The sequence below is a fragment of the Echeneis naucrates genome, chromosome 15 (assembly GCF_900963305.1).
Source record: "Echeneis naucrates chromosome 15, fEcheNa1.1, whole genome shotgun sequence".
Lineage (NCBI taxonomy): Eukaryota > Metazoa > Chordata > Actinopteri > Carangiformes > Echeneidae > Echeneis > Echeneis naucrates.
In genome coordinates, this window is record NC_042525.1 from 11228518 (window position 1) to 11250522 (window position 22005).

General features: G+C 41.9%; 1 protein-coding gene across 11 annotated transcripts in view; it reads left to right on the forward strand.

Moving 5' to 3' along the window:
• The first annotated feature begins 3007 nt into the window (after positions 1 to 3007).
• Positions 3008 to 22005, forward strand: part of LOC115055694 (transcription factor COE3) — a 67545-nt gene continuing 48547 nt past the window's right edge. For 10 of the 11 annotated variants that reach the window (XM_029521670.1, XM_029521676.1, XM_029521677.1 and 7 more), the window contains exons 1-6: positions 3008 to 3729; positions 4018 to 4174; positions 4485 to 4548; positions 4891 to 4946; positions 6922 to 6995; positions 8804 to 8872. In XM_029521670.1, the coding sequence (XP_029377530.1) occupies positions 3599 to 3729; positions 4018 to 4174; positions 4485 to 4548; positions 4891 to 4946; positions 6922 to 6995; positions 8804 to 8872 (551 nt within the window). In that variant the 5' untranslated portion in view covers positions 3008 to 3598. The remainder of the gene's footprint in view (positions 3730 to 4017; positions 4175 to 4484; positions 4549 to 4890; positions 4947 to 6921; positions 6996 to 8803; positions 8873 to 22005) is intronic. The other variant, XM_029521678.1, reaches the window with a different exon arrangement.

A 22005-nucleotide genomic window follows, 5' to 3' on the forward strand; every position in this document is an offset into this window, starting at 1 on the left:
CATTAATGAATAAAAAGGTAATAAACAATTAAATAATTATATAAACAAACACGTACATAAATAAATACATTTATCTTAATTTCGGCCATAACCTCCAAGTATTTAAAGTATAAACAACAGATTTAACAGAGTTGCTGTAAACAGTGGGCCTGAGTGGTCTGATATGAAATTTGAAATTATAACTGAGGGCGTGTTTATTTGATATATTTATCATTATTTTTTATTTATTTATTTCTCTTAATCTCTTTAAAACAGCCCCTATGATAAAGAAGCCGTGAGTAAAACTTGTTTGGTTGGTACTAATAAGATTTTTTTTTTTTGTTGTTGTTGTTGTTGTTTGTTTTGCTTTTTTTTTTTTTTTCAATCAATCCATTAGGAAACAATGCAGGTGAGCATAATGAAAGTGTTGTCCCAATAAAGTGCATCGATGGACAGCTGCGCAGCGGCCGGCTGATTGACTTTGCCTTGACATCTGGGAGGCCCGCTGGCCCCTGGCACGCGTATCGGCTGATGTCGCCATTTACATGCAAATTTAAGGAGATCATGAGGGCCTCGCCCCGTAAATTCACACAAAAAAGAAGACGTCACCCTCAATACGGAGGAGGCTCGTTCCGCCGAGACGGGAGGTCTTCGAAGTCACCGTGTACATTTTTATTGGGGGCCACGCGTCCCAGGGACTTTGGTTTTATATCAGTGGTCAAGCCCAAATCTTTGGGGGTTCATTCATTGTGGCCACTGAATAGAAGCATGAGATAACAGGCCCCCGTGTCATCAACCGGTCATTTAAACGAGCAGTCATCCTGGCTCAGTGCGGCCAAGACGCACACATCATGCAGGCGAACACTTTGCGCTCGTTTCACTGCTTGTCACCCATCACTTACCTCCAGCGTGCTGTTGAGAAACAGCTTTTTTTCGGTGAGAAATGATAAGATGTGGCTATAAGATCCTCTAATTCCGCGCCCGTGCAAAGTTTTCACGAACGCAGCCACTAAAACCAACGGGGATCAACATTTCCTTTATTTTGATGCTAACATTTCACCTAATGATGGAGAGCGCATTTTCCACGGTGTAAGCCCACCACGCAGATGATCCCACAGAATGAGCTGAGACGGATTCAGGCTCCGCGCCTCAGTGTGTGGAGCAGCTGACTCCCTCTCTCCACGTCCAGATGGCCCCTGCACACAGATTTGCATTCATTTTCCTCTAATATCTTCTGAAATAGCGGGGCAGCTGCATTTGTTGTCAAATACGGTTTAAAACTCCCTTTCAGGACAGCATCGTTACCTACGTGACGGGTGTGGAGATCCATTTTCCCTCTCCAGTCAACAGTATCAGATCTAAGAGGATTTGTCTCAAAGTCTCCTAATTTGATAATCAGATTTAAATCGCCTTGGTGCGTGTAATCAGGGGTTAAGTTCTAATAAGCGACTTGAAACTGCAAAAAACGCTCAGTGAGTTCTGTGCAAAAAAGATATTTGCAATCTCGGTAGAACAGACAAAAACATTTACAACAAGCGTGTCGGTTTGTATCATCTAAGAAAAAAAATTAACAAAGACACCCCCCTCCCCAGTTTCTCCTGATATTAGTCCCAAAAATTGAAAGTTGGATTTCTCTTAAATAATCAAAAAAGTAAAAAAAATAAAAATAAAATAATAATAATAAAAAAAATCCACACCCTCATTTTGTGACTGGGCAATTTGGCAATAGATTGCGTAGAGGTGAAAGCAACAGCTTATAATTCACTTATCTTTGGCAGCAGCTATTAACCCTCAGCACCAGCTAGATAGATTGCTCAGGATATAGCACACATCTCTCTTCCTCGCACCCTCCCCTCTCTCCCTCCATCCTCTTCTCCTTTTCACCACTAATGAACCGGATTGCTTGCTTGCTCCTCTCGGACAGAGTCGGACATGTGGGCAGTTGGCTCTTTAAAAATGATTAAGATGTTTTTGATTATTACTGATACAGGACGTGCATGAAATAAAGAAGACACAGAACCATGGCTTTTCCTGAAGTTTGTTTAATGTCATGAGACACGGTGGCCGTGCTATTTTTAAACCCATAAAAAGAAAGTCAGAGGGTCTGGCTTTATCTTCTGTAAATGGCACAGCGAGATGACTGATTAGTTCTGAAATTATTAACATGGGTGCCGACAAACTGTCTGTTTTTTTTTTTAACCTTGTTTATATTTAAAGCCCCTCGCCAGTGAATGAAGAAACGAGCTGCTCCGCGACTCACAGCCAAACAAGTCAAAGTCAATCATCTGTTCTTAAAATGCTCAATGAGAGTTAATGCTAATTAATAGATTTATAATCATGTCTGCTACTCAGAGATCAGCTTATAACAATGTCATTTTAATTAATAAAATAAGCAAAGGCGCAAGAGTAAAAAGTGCACAATAATAATTAAAAAATATGTGTATATATAATTATATGAAGAAACTGTATCTGCCATTTCTGAAATATGATTTATGGCCTGTATATTCAAACAGCTATTAAGATGTTTTCGATACACTGGTGAACAAACAATCTCATCAGGCCAATTTGTAACAATAATAACAAATTTAATCGAATAAATATATCAAATGCTATTAATCCTAATCCACCATAATAAAACTAATCACGGAAATTGCAATCAGTAGGCCAACTAAAACTAATAAGCAATGAATCCTGCATTTCGAGTTATTATTATGTATTATTTTCTTTTATTATAATTTTTTTTTCCTCATTATGTGTGATGGTTACACCCGGTTGAATTTTCCATATCGTTAAAAAAATCAAACTCACCACATATAGGGCCTAAGCAAGAGGAAAAGTGGAGCGAGTGAGTGTTCTCAGGCTGCTGCACTATAGGGCTGCACCCGTACAGTGGAGCGCCGCTGCCTGACAGGAACCGTCAGAGCTCCATATATGGTCAAAACCACGCCCCTTCAGCGTCATATTCTGACAGCGCCTCTCCCGTGGGTTTAGAGTTTTGGCTCCCGGGAAAGATTTCAGTCCTCGGGGAAAGAGGGCTTAGTTTTGCATGTTCCCATCCATCCTGCACGACGCGAAAGGGCCCCTTATCCACCTCTCCTGTGTACTAGGAACACCTCCACTGGTGATCAGCCTTTGCCTGTGTTTGTCTTGTGGAGAAGCAGCAGCACCTTTTCAGGAGTGGGTTTTTTATTCAACAAGAAGTCCTGAAGGTTTTGGATGCGGTGCTTCAGGGATGTGGGCACTTTGAGAGCAGCATCACCCACAAACACAAACAACTGCCATCGATTTTTCTGTGAATAGCACAAAAAAAGAAAAAAAAACAGAAAAAGAAAAAAAAAAAACAAAGAGGAACAATAGCAACACAAAAATCTTGTCTATTGAACAATTCACTTTTCCAGTCTGTGGATACCGCTCTAACTAAGTACAGCACTTTGAGAATTGTTCACATCGGACGGACTGAAGAGGGAGGCAAGACCTGTGGACCGGGTTTTCCCTCGCAAGTCTGAATCGGCTCTCGCTACTTATCCCGTGAAAAAAAAACAACCCTGAAGGATAACACGCTTGGACGTTTATTTCCCTAATTTCGCAGGAGGCTCTTTTTTCACGCAAATTGTCCTAAATGTTTGGGATTCAGGAAACTATACCGCGGGGTGGGACGACGATGAAGGAGGAACCGCTGGGTGGACTGAACTCGGTCCGCTCCTGGATGCACACAGCTGGGGTGGTGGATGCAAACACAGCCGCCCAAAGGTACGCATGCCAAAAGCATCTGATTTTTCTCACGCATTCCCTCCTCATCATATCGACCCCTCAATCCCCTGAATACTCTGTATCAATTACGGTCTCCCAATAAATGCCCCCCCTTCGGCTTTCTCTTCTTTCATTACATGAGATTACCCATTATTGTGACAAATCAAGAAATCTCCCTCGTACTCGAGCGTGCTTCTGCATCTCCAATGTTTCCATCAGCTTCTCCATCATCTAGTATCCCCGGTGTCCGGTGCTTAACCGAGATGGTCTCTTGTTTTCTCCCCGCAGCGGTGTCGGCTTGGCACGGGCACATTATGAAAAGCAGCCCCCTTCCAACCTCAGAAAATCCAATTTTTTCCATTTCGTCCTGGCGCTGTATGACAGACAGGGTCAGCCCGTGGAGATCGAAAGGACAGCTTTTGTGGACTTTGTGGAGAAAGAAAAAGTAAGCTGTGTATTTTAGAAATACATGCACCTCCTGAACATAATCAGCACATGTATCGAAATTATGTTCACTGAAATGGCAATAGGTTACTAAGGGGAAGTCACGTGTAATATTGATTTTTTAAAAACTCAATTCCTTGATGACAGACAGTCGGTTTAACAACCAAAGCTGTTTCTTTCCTTTTGTACAGAAACTATAAATATCTATATCTATATATCCGCACATAAATTTAAACACAGACATGTGGTAGCTCATGGTGACAGGCAGTTGTTTTGTTGATGCTGATTTTCATAAACTGTTTCTTCTGCAGGAACCAACCAGTGAAAAAACTAACAATGGGATACATTACAAACTACAGTTATTGTACAGCAATGGTGAGTTCAACTGTCATTTATATTTTGCAGACAAGTGCAACATTAATTATTATTTTGTCTGCTGTATAAAACCAAAATAATAGACGATAATAATAAAGAAACTTGTAAAAACAACATTTATAATTATTAAAAGCAGCCTGATAATATTACACACTTCGAAGAAAACTCTGAATAGTTTTTTATGACGTGACAAAACTTTTTTTGTTCTTCCTTTTTTCTTTTTTCTCTCTTTTTTCTTTCTTTATTATTTATTTGTTTTTGGATTGGACTTTTTGTATTTTATTTTATTTTAATTGTCAACAATTCCGCAAAATTGACCAGAGGTGTTTTTCTCCCCTGCAGGCGTCAGAACAGAACAGGATCTTTACATACGGTTAATCGATTCCATGACGAAGCAGGTAAGCTGCTGTTACACTTGTGTGTCCACGTACGGTGCAACTCTGCTGCACATCCATGGTGACACTTGTGCAAAACCTTAACACGCCGTGCAAATTGTCACCCCTTGAGATCCATACAAGCACAACACACATACACACACACACACAAATCTGCATGCGAAATGTAGTGGTAGGGCAAAATAAAATCAAATTACCGGTGTAACAAGAAGAGACAGCCTCCATTTGGACTGTTTATGTTTGTCCATATCATATTGCATGACTCCAAAGTCGATTTTCCTCAGCTTGAGTTAGGCTTTTTTGTAGGCTCAGTTTGTCCAGCATTAAAATTTAAACGCTACGTCTGCTTCATATGATCCTATCCGACTTTTCCTGCACAGAGTCAGAGGTGTCACTCTCTTTCTGTCTCTCTCTCTCTCTCTCTCTATATATATATATATATATATGTGTGTGTGTGTGTGTGTAAAAATTTGCACGTGGTTTTATATTTGTAGATATTATTATTATTATTATTTGTTGAGGTCCATTTCAGATTTATTCCTCACAAACAGCTGAGTGACTTTTCACCCAGAGCCCAGCGCAGCAAATGTTTTATTATTCTTTATTATTCTTCACGCACGTTTTAAGCCACCGTGGAAGTTTACAAACTTAATTATAATTAGGGAAATAAAAGCAGGCTTTCTTCTTGCAGCTCTCCTTCTCATGTTTTGCTTTTAAACGCAGGGTTTAGGTAGAGTCTCCTGGATAGAGCCGTGAAGCCTGGGCCACTGGTCACAGACAGCATTCCTGTGTGAATGATCCGAGTCAATGACGCAGAACAAGCAATTTATGGATTTCTGTTTCTACAGCTGCAAATGGCGACATAAATCAAACCAATATAGATAATCGCCCGGCTCCCAGAACCCCCCCCCCCCCAATCCAAAAAAGAAAAAAAAGATAGATAGAAAAAAAGAAAAACACACATCAGGTCAAGTAGGACAGCTTATAAAAAAAGAAGAAGAAGAAAGAAAGAAAGAGTGATGCGACCTGGTTCAGATATGTCACTTTTTCAAAGTCACTCAGTCTTATTCGCCGGAAGCGTGCCAAAAAATTATAATAATAGAATTTATTCATGGCATCAAAACAAAAACACCACGCCGCTTATTTACTGTATTTTGGTTATTTTATGTTAGCTCATTTTTTGGAAGTATTTTGTCAATAATGTGATGCTTTGCCTGCGTCTCCACTTGGTGCCGGTTCAGTACGAGGGACTGAAGAGTCTATCCTTAGAAATGGAAGAAGGAGGGAGGGATCGAGGGAGGGAGAGAAAGAGAAGAGCGGCAGAACTGATAGCTCCACGCCATCTGTTTCAGCCAATGCTCAAAAATTACTCAACCGTACCGCCAGACACCGCTTTTTATCCACAGAAAGATCATTGTTAGCGGCTCAAAATAAACAACAGATTGCCCATTAACACTTTCCCCCAAATATCCCCAGATTATAAGCATATTGATGACACTTCTATTGGATCTCTCCTTATGAAAATCTCTGTCTCTCTTTCTCTATCTGTCTGTCTGAGCCACAGGATATTATCTAGATTAATAAAAAAAAATTGCAATTCTTATTATTATCACTATTGCTAATTTTATAACTATATATAATTTTTTTATTATTACTGCCTGGAAAAAATGTAGTTCTTGTTCTAATTATTGTGGTTGTTGTCAGTTAGTATTATTTTTCAAATTGTTTATTTGTATGGATGTAATTGATGTTTATATAAATTAATATAATTTATCACTGTGTGGTTGTCTTAACCACATTGTCACTCAGCCTGTGCAGCCATGTAATATATTGTGTTGGCCCATCATGTGTGTCTCTGTTCTGATTTATTTCACAAAGTTCAAGTACAGCAGCTATGTTGATTTAATTATTTGTGAATTAATGTGTTTAAGAGATGACTGTGTTTTCACTTCTATGTCCATCTCCTTTTCTTTCAAAGGCCATAGTTTATGAGGGCCAAGACAAGAATCCAGAAATGTGCAGAGTTCTCCTAACTCATGAAATTATGTGCAGGTAAGAATCATTGTTATTATTATTTTTATTATTGCTACTATTATCATTACTATTATTATTATTGTTGTTGTTATTTATGGTGCCCTGTCCACTCTGTAGATCCAGGCAAAAAGCTCCCCCCTGCCCCCTCTTCCCTTCAATAAGTTTTTGACACTGATGATATAATATGATGCAGCAATCGAGACAGAGTGTCCTGTGGTCCTTTAGCAGTCACTCACTCACACACACACACACACACCCAACACACACAAAGCGAGAGCTGCTGTCATTTCTAACTTTGATATGATGTGATTCAACTTTGATAAAAATGTGAATATGACAGTGAGAATGAGCTGACTGTCTTTTGCAGTGAAAGGAAACTGAGTGTATAATAAACAGTCAGTGACACAGTACATAAGTTACGTTTTTAATTTTTTTGTCTCTTTATTTTTATATTTTGAGAATTTTATGACATCATTTCCGCGTGCCAGACACAGTATGTTTTTCTATTAAGTTATGCATAGACGCTGTATACGATGTATCAATTTTTTTTTTCTTTTTAGCACAGAGTCAGTTCTCAGTTGATCCCACCTGTCAACAATGATCAGCGAGCCTTTTAGCGTCATTTAACCACATAAATCTCCACCTCTCATATTGCGCTGCTATTCAGCGGTGTCATTGATACTAAAAGGAAAAACGCCTTTTGTTGTTATTGTTGAGCTCAGCATGAGCTTTGTGAACATTGAATTCGGATACTGTCGGTTAACCTCTCCTTTGTTGCACTGGTGCATTGTTCAAGTTACTGGTTGAGACCAAGTGTAGCATGAGAGCTGGGAATGATTTGTCTTTTTCCATGCATAAACTCATCACTCACGCTCAATTTATACATGCATCCATCACTTATTTGTGACACGGTGAATATGCTTGTGCTCTAGAGGTAATATTTTTTTGTCAAGAGGGAGTGCGTTCTGCTGCTGAATGGAGAACTACTTTAACTGTTCCCTCTAATCAGATAAGTAGATATATGTAATAAGAGCAGTTATAAGAATAAGCATTTAATCTCTTCTTATTTCTATGCCTGTAATACTCTAGTTTTGAAAGATTTTTTTCCTCTAATATGTTGCAGCACCTTAGCCATAAAACACATCTTTATTATTGCTGCTAGAAAGTCATGTAAATCAGACATATTTAAATAGTGCGCGGCTGACTGACAGTAGCTTTGCACACAATCTTTGTTATTCTTTCCGCACCATATGGCACAAATCAATCCCATTCACATATGTTTATATGTTTTCGTTTCACATGGAAGCTGGGATGATGTATTTGTTTATTTTTGCTGTTATGATTCAAGGTCTAATCAAAGAAGCAAAAGCCGGCGAGCTATAGGCTTAGGAAGGAGATGGTTGAAAACATGTGGTGGAAGATAGATTAGTGCTTTTGAGGCCATAATTGATAAATGCCCCGCAGAAATATTGGTTGAGGGTGGCACCTTGCATCTCCCTCAGAAATAGCAGCTTGGCAATTAGAGGTAAACAAAAGCTGAAGCTGTGAAAAGTGACTCCCCTGCCTCCTGGCCCAATCCCCACTCCCCTCCCCTCCAACACTAAGCCAAACAACACAACATGTTGTTTTCACCGTTTTTATCAGTCATCAGCATCAATGGATAGATTGGGTGAAGGAAATCTCAAGGCAGTTTTATTTCTGATATCAAAACCACTCTAAGGCACTTCATAAATGTATAGGCTTTTGTGTACATTATTAATTTATTTTTATTTATTTAGCAAAGTATTGCTTGTTCTGACTCACACATGTTGTTTATGCTCCTATAGCCGATGCTGCGACAAGAAAAGCTGTGGAAACAGGAACGAGACTCCATCAGACCCTGTGATCATTGACAGGTAGGCTGTGTGCAGCTCCTTCTGTGTTTGTGAACCGGAGGGAATGAGCGAGTAAATGAATGAGTGAGTGTCTGACTGACTAAATGGATGAGCAGGCTCATGGATCAGCTAGTGAACAAATGAGTTCCCTCCCGGTGTGCCAGACGGCCCAGTTGGGCTGACTTGCATCTTATAGCACCACAGTGTGGTAACTGTGGGTGATTCTGTGTGAGTGGCTGAGGGGTGTCTTTCCCAGGTACCTGTGCACTGAGGGGCGGTCACCACCTGGATAGGGTTTGTTCAATCACAGGTGGCTCAATCACTAGAGGATCATGCTGGGAATACACCTAATTAGCTTAGGCAACTTCACATTTATTTGGCTGGCTTCCTTTCTTTGTTTACGACAGAGATGCTTACACTGTCAATAGTTGTTTTTAATTGACTGTTTCCTTCTCTGAAGTTAGTTGTGAGCTAGATACCATTAAAGTTTCGTTTTAGGAGGAATAAACATTTTATGTCTGCTGTTTTGTTCTGCACCTTCAGGAAAGTTACATCAGCCACATTTATATTGCCCTTCATCGCTTTCTAAACAGGGAGAATAAATGGTCCTCTCCCAGGCATTGACATTTTTTCGCACTGTGAAACTATAAGTCCTGGTCAATCTGAATATGTTTAGGTAGGTGTGTGTGTGTATCGCTGCATGTGTGTCTGTGGTGGATATAGGGGCAACGTAGGGGGCTTCGTTTGAGCGTCAATCTCAATGTAACGCTCACCACGTAGTAGGGAGAGACAGCAATGCTAATGTTTGACTAGCCGGAATCACTGTTTGCTTAGTGGAGAATGCCTGGTATCTGACAGAAGGGACAACTCTCTTATTAGTAATCAAATAGGGCTGAGCAGTTGTTGCTGCCACTCCACTCCAGCGGCTTCTCATGCATCAGGAAGTAGGAGCTGGCTGCCCTGGGAGCCTGGATGGATTACCAGAGCTACTGCTGTCTGAACTCAAACTCACACAGACACACACGTAGATAAATGCAGAAATACATACACACACAGAGATGGGGACACAAACATGCAGACAGACGGACACCCACCTACGCATGTATTCATATATTCAGATGCATGCATGTTGCTCGTACTTTGTCCATGCTGTTGCTCTGGTTGAATGTTTATATTCTTTATGGTAGTCATGGCGCATGCACAAAAAAGTACTGGTGTGTTTAGTACGATGCAGGGACAGAGCTTTTTTTCATTGTTTGTTTTTTAGTCAGGTGCATGGAGAACTTGAGTAGTCTACTTTTAATTTCTGCTGCTTTCATGTTTTGCTTTGTGTCGCCTTGCTGCCTTTTACTGCTTAGAGTTTCGCACACCATTGTTCTTCAATCTGCAGGACAAAACATGTAACATAAATACAATAAGCAAAATGATTGCATGGAGAATTAAAGTCAAGAAGAGGGGTGGGAAAAGAGAACAGGAAAAAAGAAGCGGATGGATATTGTAAGCTCAACTGGCTCAGGGAGGGCTCGGATTTTCATTGTGATGAGTCTGAATAGGAGTAGAGTATCCCTTTCCTTGCACAATGAGTGGCTCTGTTGAAACACAAAAGCATATGTTCCTCATTAGACCCTCCCATTGTCTCCATGTCGTAACTATGAGCCCGTCAGCTCACCCTAACAGACCCACACAGGTTCCCAGTGACTGTAGGAGGCTTGCAGAGAGGGGTGCTTGTGAAAGGTTGCAGGGTTTAATGTGAGTTACGGACATGACCAGAGCACTCTGTAGGTTTCCTACGTAAGATTATTTACTGCAATTACTTGACTATTCCCGCTGTGCATATGGGTAAGCTTTTTGTGAAAGTGTCCATGTTTTACAGCCATTCCTGTTACAGCTGTCATTTTCTCATGCACATCATTACAGGCACCTGTGCTGCGGTCGCTGCTGGCAGAAACTGATTATTTCCAATTGAGTAGAACATAGCTGAGTGACATAAACCTAGAGGAGAGGTTTGATTGTTGAATCAGGCATGTCTCATCTGTCTACAATTACAGTATGAAAACCAGCTAGCACAGCCACATTTCCGAGAGAAACAGTAGCATGGCCGAACCTTAAGAAACAGATTTGGAGTGAATCATTGATGGCGTTCATTCGCTGTAACATTTTCCCAGATGGTAAGAGGGGAAAGCGCACACAGCTAGCTGGCATCCAGCAAGACATTAACTGGCGTTCCCATGGATCTGGCATATCCAACGGAGTTTGGGAAACTTATCATTCCAAATGTGTCCTATTTTCCTGCGGTCAAGCCAGACATCTGTTTACCCTATTTTCTCTCAGAGTTTTGATACAGATTTTCACTCAGATTTTTGAAGAGGAAGGATTCTCTTAAAAAAAAAAAAAAGTTGGTTAGATAGAGGCCCAACAGCTGTCACAAAGTTTCAGCACTGCTTGGTCTTTAAATATTTCAAGACTTACATTTGATGCCCTTGCATTATTCAGACTCATTTTTGGATGAAGAAAGGCCCTATTTTTGTTTCATTTGGATGGGCTTATATGTGTTTTGACTCAAATTTTCAATATCTTCTGGGGGAAGTCAGTACATTTCGCTCCACAAAAAATTGTGTATATTCCTCAATTTTTTTTCTTTCTTTTAACACCAAACCAAATAAAAAATGTACATTAAAAAATGTAAAAAGTCTTTTGCCATTTCAATTGAATAAAGGAAGCAGTAATATTTTTTATGATTAATCGTAGCACTGTTACTATGACCGCAGCACTTTGCAGTTTGGTGTAATCATCTCTCCTCTTTATAAATCCAGCAGTGCTACAGATGTCACATTTATAAGTTAATGGTGCTTTAAAGTAAGTGGGGGTGCAGGTTTATTCAGTTGGTAATTTGAGTGTTTAGAATTATTGTGATGAGGTACCAATATCTGATTAGATGATTTTCCCATTTACAGTGCATGTAGTGTATAGCCAAACATAACTCAATTTGCGATGACTCTCCTGGTCTGGTATCCGTCTACACGCTCTTGCATATTGACTTTGTCTTCTCTTGTGTGAAAGATTAGATACATTGTTCAGGCTCACACATGGATTTTGTAATAAGACAGCACATGTTGTTGAAAGAGGAGAGAAAATGACTTGTTCTGTGTGTCGAGGTTCAAAGGTCACATTTTACTCTGAGAAGCTGGAGCAATTTATGCAAGTAGAATTGAGACAGTCAGAGAGCAATAGTGTTATCAGTGTGTATTCTACCCATATATGAATTTTGAATTTAATGCATGTTCATACAGTTTAACATCCTGTGTCAATTTACGCTGCCATTCAGAAACGGATTCTGGACCAGGGCTAAACATGTCAGCTCCATTTATTCCAGTGGCCGCGGCACTCCCTTTCACTTCCTGTCACAAAGGTCAAAGAGCACTGACCTTTGGAGTGCAGCCCAGCCACTGAATAATTCATGACATTGACTTGTATTTCCCCTTATTTTTTCCCCTTGTCTCTTTTTTTGGTCAGCACACATGGTTGTGCTGTGGGAGGCTTTTATTCATTTAGCTCATTTATAAAGGCCTCCCCGCACCTGTTCGTGTGTTAATGCAATTAAATTTTGGCCTAATGTAAATTTTGCTTAGCTTTCCGTTATGTCCCTCATTAGTGAGCCTGTATTTTCTAAATGACTTTGCGTTATCGTTCATTTGTGGAACACCTACGAGGTCATTTCCCAGAGTGCACTTGACTTGTTGGCAAGTTGTTTACCAGAAACAAAGGGCTGCAGCCTTAGAATGTCTCACATGTGGTTCCCTCGGCCTTCTAAGAAACAAATCGGAAAATTTGTGTGCTCCCATCTGGTTTTTGCAAAACCGTGATTACCTCCAAAAGCTGAACAAATGCCAGTATTTATAAGGTCAGCCCTTTATGTGGAAATGTGATGTAAATGAGAATCAGCGAAAGGGGACATTAAACAAAATTAAATTCATTGTCTCCTTTAATGTCATTTACATTTTTGGCTAAGCCCTGGACTGTCAAAGAGGATTTCTAAAACCATTTTAATTGCACATCAGCATTGGAAAAGAGGGTGTGTTTTCACTGAGCCGCTGTCTTGATAACCTGCAAAGAGAAGTCTGTTTTATGAAGTACCTAAATGACATGTTTTCACTGCATCTGCAGAGGGGCAATTAAGATGGCACTCAGTAGGTAGTGTTAATCTAGCACTGTGCCCGCACCGTCCATAATGAAAATGATGCAGTGGATGGGGTCACTGTTGTTGTGATTGCAAGTTGATTGCTGCAATTGTTCCTTCTGGATTTTTGCATTATTCCATTGTGCTCTGGGACCTGTGCAGCAGTGTTTTCCTGGACTTTACATGGTCATTTAAAGCTGTTAACTTGTATAGGAAATGCTTTTTTCCCCTGTATTTACACATTCATGTGCACACCTCTTATTTGCTGCTTAACAACATATCCACCGTGGTGTTTTATTTATGGCTGTGTTTGGTGTAATTCATGTGACAGATGTGGGGTTTTGACGCCCATGGAGAAATGGGAGAATAAACTGGCCACCCCTGCCTAAGTCGACATGATGTTTGAGTGAAGCCTGTCTCCTCCTGAGCCAGAGTAGGAAGAGCAGCAAGTGTTGAGAGCGAAAGCTGTAGTTGGCAGCTTTCCTTTGGCTTGCACTTGCCGAAAAATGAAACCCAGACCCTCTCTGCAGCCTCAGAGCCAGAACCTCCTTCCCAGTGCTCCAACATCCAGGATTGGGTAATACTGTTCACTAAGCAAAACATTACCTCAAATTATTCTCGCCCTGTTTTCTATTCCCTCCTCCCTCATGTCGGTTTTATCGCAGTTTGTAAATGTCAAGACACGTACAAAGACGCACAGTATAAATGATATTTTCCAAATTATGCTCACATGTTTGGGTTCACATGAGTGGCGGCTGAACGTAACGTGGTGCCTGACGTTCCCGAGGGAGACCCACCTCACTAGGGTAGGATTCCCCAGTGGCATCAGCTAATGGCAAGACTTGACAACAGCAGAGAAGCCGGGGGTGTTGTGTTTTACTAGCGCTGAGCAGGGGTGATGACTTTAACATGTGTGCAGAGAAAGACGGAGATGTTTGTGTGGTGTGTGTGCGCGTCTCCCCTGTGTGTGCACACACTTGCATGCATGTGTGCGTTGGCGCACTTGAGAGTGTGTGTGTGCTGTGCTAAAGAGAGAGGTGTGCAGTACGAAAGAGTGGCGCGGGCCAACAGAGCGACGGATTCGGCTCCAGCTTGACGGCAGTGAAAGACGAAACATGGTTCCACATGTGTTGAGAAAGAGCAGTCCATCTGTCCATGGAGACAACCCCTCCCCCCTTCACCACCCCCTTCTCTTTCCCTCTTCCCTTCTTCCACTCCTTCTCTTGCACCCCCCCCCCACCCCCTTTTTACTCCCCTGGTTCACTGCTGACAGAAACAAGGCCAGAGCTGGGGTGATGGGATGAATGCTGGGCCAAGAGCAACACTGGACAGTTACACACACACACATCCTGAGGAGGAATAAGAATAGGTTATCAAAGATTTTTTTTATGGTGTATGTGTTCATATGTTAAAGTTTACTGTCTTCAGTTGCTTAGTTTAGCGTTGTTGTGTTAATGTGACTGAAATGTGGCTGTGGGGCAATGGGAGTGATTTATTTAGATATTATGAAAGAAAACAGCCTATAAAGATTTGTTCCCTTTTCCCTGACACTCTGCTGAAATAAGCCACCACAGTGAAAATCTTACATTATTGAAATTAAATCTGAAGTAAATAAAACATGCCAGTCTTTCTCAAATATTTAACAGCTCTCCTTTATAATTAAACTTCGTGGCTGTTTTGAAGATGTTGTGTGGTTTCTTAAAGCATTAATGACGCAAGAGCTTTGTCAAACAGCTCCTGATTCTGTGAATCACATTTAGGTCACTCAGATTGATGTTTTTTTAGCCATTTTTTCTTTTGAAAAAGGGTCCCCTTTCTCTCTCTTGGCATGTTCTCACTCCCATTCAATCCTTATTAGGTTTCCCCTAATTGTCAAACAAACTGTTGGGTCAACCTCAGTCGTATCTGGCCGTAAAACAGCACATTAGGCCCTGGTGAGGGATATATGTGGTATTTCATCGGAGACGGAGTAATGCTGGGGTTTTATGGTTAAGTACCAGTTCACGCCCACGCCATTTGTTTCGCATTAGAGTGGAGGTTTTGTAAATCAGATCAATATGTTCGCTGAGATGTGATTCCTTGTCGGGATCTCCTGAGTCGTTCTTTCCTCAAGTATTTTTTCTTAGGGGATTGGTTGTCGATGCACACTTTTCCACTCCCCTTCCCATCCTTCCCTTTTTTCCCGCCTCTGTCAGTCCCTCCCTCCATCTCCACCCTCAATCTATTTCCATTTTCTGAATGTAGCAATTTGTACTGTGACACAGGCAAGATTAGGATGGGAAGCAGTCTGAGGATTTCATCGGACATGGTCCTGCTCCTGCTGGTGTGAGGTCACAGGACAAAGATGGGGAATTCAGGGATAGGGTCATCAGTTACCTCGGGGAAACGAGCTGGTCTGCTGGCTGCTCTGTTGGCCCCAGGGGTGCCTGGGATGTATCGGAGAAGAAGCCCCTGAGAAAGAGCCCTGAACCAGTGTCATTTATTACAAGTGACAAGTTATTTCTAACTATAGCTCTGTTTTTATTGTTTTACAATGCTGTCATTTGGAACAGTGCCTCTCTGTTCAGGAATCACAAACAAGTGATGAATGAATGAGACGATGTGCTTTTTTTTTAACATATAGACTAAATGTACTTAAGCGACATGTGCACCATTAAATTTTGAGTTTTTTTGGGGTGCTTGAATTAAACAAATGTGCAAGTTTAATAAAGATCAACTGTACGATAAGTGTAACAAAAATATTTCACCATTCACCAGTTTTCTCCAGGACATTTATTCTGTAAATTATTAACAGCTTACAGTATGAATCTCTAGCTGACCTCCTCATAATCAGTTCCAGATTCCACAGTGCATGACACGGTGTGGTGCATGTGTGCAAAGCAAGTAGAGCCACAGCATCTATTTTAGTGGCTGAGTTGGTTGGACTTTTTTTATTAAGGAGGTTCAGTTAAAAAAAACACAGAATTCATGCTAATAATGGAGTATTTATTCAATGTTTGACCAATGCGCTTCATTGAGGGTCACTAAGGTACTCTGCTCCCCCTCTTTTTTTTTTTTGCCTGCCCCAACTGCGTTAATGATATATGACAGAAATTTCCTTGTGCTGGTTCAGTGGCAAGAAAGGTCCTGGCTAGTCTATATCAATCCATCTGACTTATGTTCCCATGTCTTGAATTACCGCTTGATGGAAACCTGCTGCGGGCTTCTTTTGCCAATTGAAATCAGATCTCCTCCACAGCCTGGTGTGATATTGATCCATATTCAACACCCAGGCTGCCGATCGATCAGTATTGATTTACAATAAAAAACACTCCTCTGCTTGTTCAGCACTGCGATCGATATTTTAAAGCAAAAGAAGAAAAAAAATTTAAAAAGAAGAAAAACAGGATTGTGCTTTTTTTTTTTTTTTTTACCATGCAGTGACCATCTGGAATATATAAAAATGTGAGGATATACTTCATTTCATTAAAGGAGCGTGAGTTTAAGTGACCAAACCTTGACCACACCAAACCGGTAACCAGCGGCATCTACTGTGAACAATGATCTGCTCCCGCCAAGTGAAACAAACCAATAAAAATGGTTTAACAGGATGACACTTCTATAAGGACTCATTTATTGAAGGAGGTGTGTCTGTTTCTGAATTAGTGGCACATCTGCACTGCAATGGGGAGTGCTAAAACTGTCATATCAATTCTATCTGAAAATTGAAATGGAATGCTAAAAGTGATGGTTCAAGCCCAAGCACTTTAGCTTGATTTCAGCGTGTTAACACGATGACATGATTTCCTGTGGTTTTGATATTAATTCATGTCTCATTCTCCATCGCGCCCGCACACACATGCCGAGCCTCTACCTCCCACACGGTCATTATTAGGACTTGGCACAATGCTGAACACACTGAAACACAATAAGGTGACCAATTCAGGTTCTGACCAGATCCACTTTTCTCCCTGTCACATCTTAGTCCTAATCTCTCGGACTTCCTCCCCTCTGCCAAGTAACCGTTCCCATCCAGCAGGTCCTACCACTGGCCCAGGCTGCCAACATCTGAAAGTTATTATCCCCAATCTCTGACATCCAGGAGTTTACAGTTATATAATGATGGGGAAAACCACATGTCCCCAGAGGCAGAGAACATTTTTGAGATGCCTCCCCATCTGTTTTGGGGGAGCTGCCCATTTTGGGCCAAACTCAGAATGGCAGGCAGGCAGATTTTTTTGTAATCTTTTATTTTCTACCACTGGAACAGGCCAGTCTGGGAGTCATTATATGGGGTGATAAAGCAAATCCAATTGGGTCAGGTTCCCCTCTACACAGTGCTGGTGGCACCAGCTCTCCCTGCCTCGCTGCTCGTCCCTGACTGTGTAAGTGGTGGTTGTTTGTTTGTCCTAGAGAGGCTGGGCTGGGGGACTAATGCAAGCCCGGGGGCCAGCCAGGTCGGAGGCGACGGTAAACCCGAGCTGCCTGGTGTAGCAGTTCTCCCTTGCTGCTGGCTTGCCCTTGTTTGGACTGCAGCTCCGGTTTGCTTTCTTAGAGGGAAGCTGAGCCTCCGTAATCACTGAGCCTTTTGCTCGGGTGGGGAGCACTGTGGAGACCAGAGGGAGTGATGACATAGGTCCACAGAGGCCTGGCCCAGTCCACCCCTGCTGCTCTTAGCATATTTATTTTCTCTTCTCATTGTATGGTTTAAGTCACACCATATTATGTTCGGACCTTATGCACGTGTATAGGCACCCAGATGTGTTGAGGTGCCTGGCGTAAAGCTGTAGGCTTTGTTTTTACTAATAACGCCGGGGATTAGTGACTTGCTGACCTCAGTGTAATCTTTATTAGTCTGTTAACCATATACTCTGGTTATGGTTAACTGATGTGAAAGCAGTGACACAGACATGCAGTTCAGTATAACAGCAAATTGCATGCTATGGTTAAATCAATACATAACAGATTCTTTTATTTTACATCTAGATTAAAGTTTAGCAGGATTAGATAGATATTTTTCTACTGAAGTGTTTCAAAAATCTTACATATTTAGATAATTTAAGACATCCATCCTGCCCCTGGGCACTCCTCAAAAATGTTTTATTCAACATCACCATTCTGTTCTGTTTTGTTACGTTATTGAAATGGGTTGTCGATTCGAATAGAGTCAACCTGGTGGGCCAATCTCATTGTAGCCAGTGGAGAGTGAAAGCCATCTATGCTGTATAGGCTCACCAGAACACACACAGAGATTGGACAAGGGGGGCAGTGAGAGCGAGAGTGCCTTCTCCAGATGGAGATCCCAGATATGGGGGAAAATGTCCGGGCCATTTTCCAGGGTTTCCATAATGGGAATCTACCCCTTGCTTGCTTATTAAGTTGTGCACACAAGGAGGAGTGAGGGGAGAGATGGAGACGAGAGGAGATAAGGGCAGGCGAGGCGAGAGATGGACAACCTGTGCGCCGTCACCTCTCTGTTGTAAGTGTCAAGCAGACCCTGTCGGAGAAATCACAGGTCATGTGGATAGATGATTGTCAAAGCACCGCATTGATATAAGGGCTTTCCTTTTTTTTTCTTTGAGCCGCCGAGGCGCATGATAAGATTTGTTTTTGTTTTCTGTTGGAGAGGGAGAAAGTATGACATTCAGGTCAGGAAGGTCAGCATTAAGGGTCACAGGGTCGCAGCCTTTTCGGTACCTGAGTAACCTCACATGGCTAAGCCATTTCTCAGGCTCCCTGAAATGATGGGGGGTGGGGAGGGGGGGTTGAAGGGGTAGGCAGGAGAGTGATCTATCAGCGGCAGCCGCAGACATGCAGACAGCATGGCAGCTACTGCAGCTAAACAGAGTGAGACAGATAGGCAGAAGTCTCTCATACGTAACACCAGGAGCTTTAAGAAGACAGTTCTGAGTGTTATAGATGCTTGACATTGACCTCTTAGACACAGATGGCGTATTTATCAAGGTTGTTGGACAATGGTGTATTTGTTTGTAAATTATTTAGTTCACTGGGTGAAATGCTACTTTCCTCACATAACACTTGCCAGGTTTATAAGAACAATCTGTTTCTATTCTGCCTTTTATGCTTCTTGTCAGCTTTTTTTTACAAGGCTAAGAATTTAGGTGATTATATTTTTGAGCACTGTCAGTTCTATCAAGTCAAATCTCCTTTAAAAAGAGAGGAGGAAAAAAAGCTCTGAAGCTTACATATTTCTCGAAGAGAAATATTTGTGTACAGATAGGCCTGTCATTCTGTGAAACAACATTCATGATTCTTTTATTGGTGCTCAGCCATCAACCTCTCTCTTCCTCTGTGGAAAAAAAGGGCTAGTCTACAAAGTGGCTTTTTGTCGTTTGAGAGAAGTAAACTTCATCAGGTCGACGGTGAGGTGTGCTTCACATGTCACTCAGTCGAGCTCCCTCCTAATGAAATGCTGCATACAGATTTCTGCCTCCGGGCTCAGGGGGATAAGACCGTGGTAACAGAATGAAACAAACCCCTTCCCATTCCCTTCACTCACACAGACACACAAACCCACACACATGCACATATCCAAAACATACTCACAAACACACATTCATACAACCGCACAAACACACACATGCACTCCTGCTGGAGAGCATCCATGTGAGGAGATCCAAATCTGCAATTTATTCAAATATTGATATTTCTACTTGTCAGGAGAAAGGTGCCTTGAAATTTCCTCTGAGTACTCCTGTCAAAAAAATAGCAGGAAATATGTCAGATAATTCATAAATGGAGTTCAGCGCTGCAAAGTCAGTTGGGAACAGCAAAAATATATATGCTTGTCATTGAAGAATAGGAGCAATATTACAGAGCCTGCTGCTCATTCTTCCATCATGTCAAGCAAACAGCTTTTGCAGGCCCATAAGTGTATGTTTCTCAGTCTGTGTGTATATTTGTGTGTATATTCATGTAAATGCATGTATATTTGTATATGTCCCTGTGTATGTACATGTGTACGTATATTTATGCATGTGGATGTGTGTGTGCTTTGGCTATGTTTTGACTCCTACTTAGATGTGTTTGTTATCTTTTTTCATCAAGACACCCCATTTCCCATCCTGAAACAGCCAATGGGAATGTGTCCTTTTTTTTTGCAGAGGTCCGTAACCGGACGCTGGCCTCCATGTGGTTTGAATTAGGGCCCCTGAAACTGTGAAGGACGCCTCGAATGACGTGAGGCACTTGCAGACCAAATTCCATTCTGCTGAATGGTGGAGAAAAGAGCTCTCCGGAATCCTCAGAGATTTTTTGGCTCGGGCCCGGCAGCGATTAAAACAGGGCGGAAACCAATAACTCAATGAATCATGGGGCAACGTCCCATGAAATCTTTTACCCCTCTGTCACACCCTCATGCAAGCCCAAATCGACTCACACTGTGCTGATTAGTCTTTTTCCAAAGTGAAAAAAAAAATCGGACCAAAGTCTTGTTCATTTCTCCTGTTTATTGAGCAGAACTTTCAACACTTTGAGCAGTAAAGGAACTCACTTCCCTGCTTCCTAGCTCTGTTATTTACCTCCATTTTGACTAAGTGTTCGCTCCCTGATGATGCATTGCTTGACCATCTTGTGCCAAGGCAAGACAGAATAGGGCTCCACATATCTCTTGCGGTCATGTGATGCCATAGTTCATAGCAGTTGATGAGATGTAGTTTGGCACAGCTTGGGACCCATCTGGGAGATGCAGATACGCAGACAGGAGAAGTATTTTACAGCAATGCATCTGCACGCTTGAAGAGCTATTTAGCATATGCTGCTATATGAGAGAATTTGCTTTGCTGTTGCCAGCTGCAGATTAGTCTTCATTTCTCAAAAAATGTGACAGAACAGCTGATCCATACTTGAAGACAGCCAGAATTGACCAAAATATGTTTTATGAGAAGGCAGCATGTTATTTAATATTTTACTTCATTGCTTGCACATTAAGTTGAATTATTTTTGTTAAATAATACAGTAACAAGAGAATGCATTCACATTTTTTTTCTTGTACCACAATAACAATGTCAAGCAGTACAGCAGTTCTGCTGCCAGCACTGGCCGGTTTGTTTCTGTTAGCTTTAGCAGAAGTCAAAGCCCATGCTTCTGCTCTAACTCAAGTGGCTGATGTGTTAGGCCACCTAGGGCATGGTAGGCGGTTGACAGTCCATGCAGCCTGTCTACCCACAGGACATCTCCACATAGTGTGTCCACAGCGGGGCCAGTGCTGTCATCGGGGCCCACTATGGACCACTGCTCTGCTGACAGTGAGAGGGTAAACGTTTACCACCTCAATCCCCCATTAACTCGGTGAAGGCGCTTCGATCCTCTGTGAAAATAATGATATTGATTGGAGCTTGGCTCCACAAACGAAACGGTTGCAACTAAAAGAGGGATGGGCCCTTGCATTAGAATATGGGATTTTCGAGGATAAAAGAGCGTTTGGATCTTGTTATATTTTTCCTCTCCTCCATCTCCCTCTAGCTTTCCCCCACCTCCTTGTCTCCTCTCTTTCTGCATTTTTATGTGTGTGCATGTTGTGTGAGAGCCTGCGTGTCTCCTAAGATTACCCTCCGCTATCCCCACAATCAAACAACAAATGACAACATCATTGCTCAAGCCTTTCAAAATACGATACAAAAAGTGTGTTGTAGCTACATTAACTTGCAACAACCCCCTAATAGACCCTTGTGGGTTTTGTATCTCTCCCCCTTCTCTCTCCTCTCTTCTCTCTGCTAGGCTGTCACATATCCACCCCCCTCACAGTGCGAGCCTCCGAGCCTCGGTGGAGATCAGGAGCTCCCTGTCGGAGGTGCTTTGTCACGTAGCCCAGGGAGCGTGGAACTCACCCAGAGCTGTTGAACAAACACAAGCACAGGGGCTGTCAATAGCAGCTCCGCAAACTAATTGCCTGTCAAATGAACCACCCTCGTTAAGCTGCCCTCACACACACACGTGCTTGCGTGCGTGCATGTACTGTGACATTCATATGCTCACA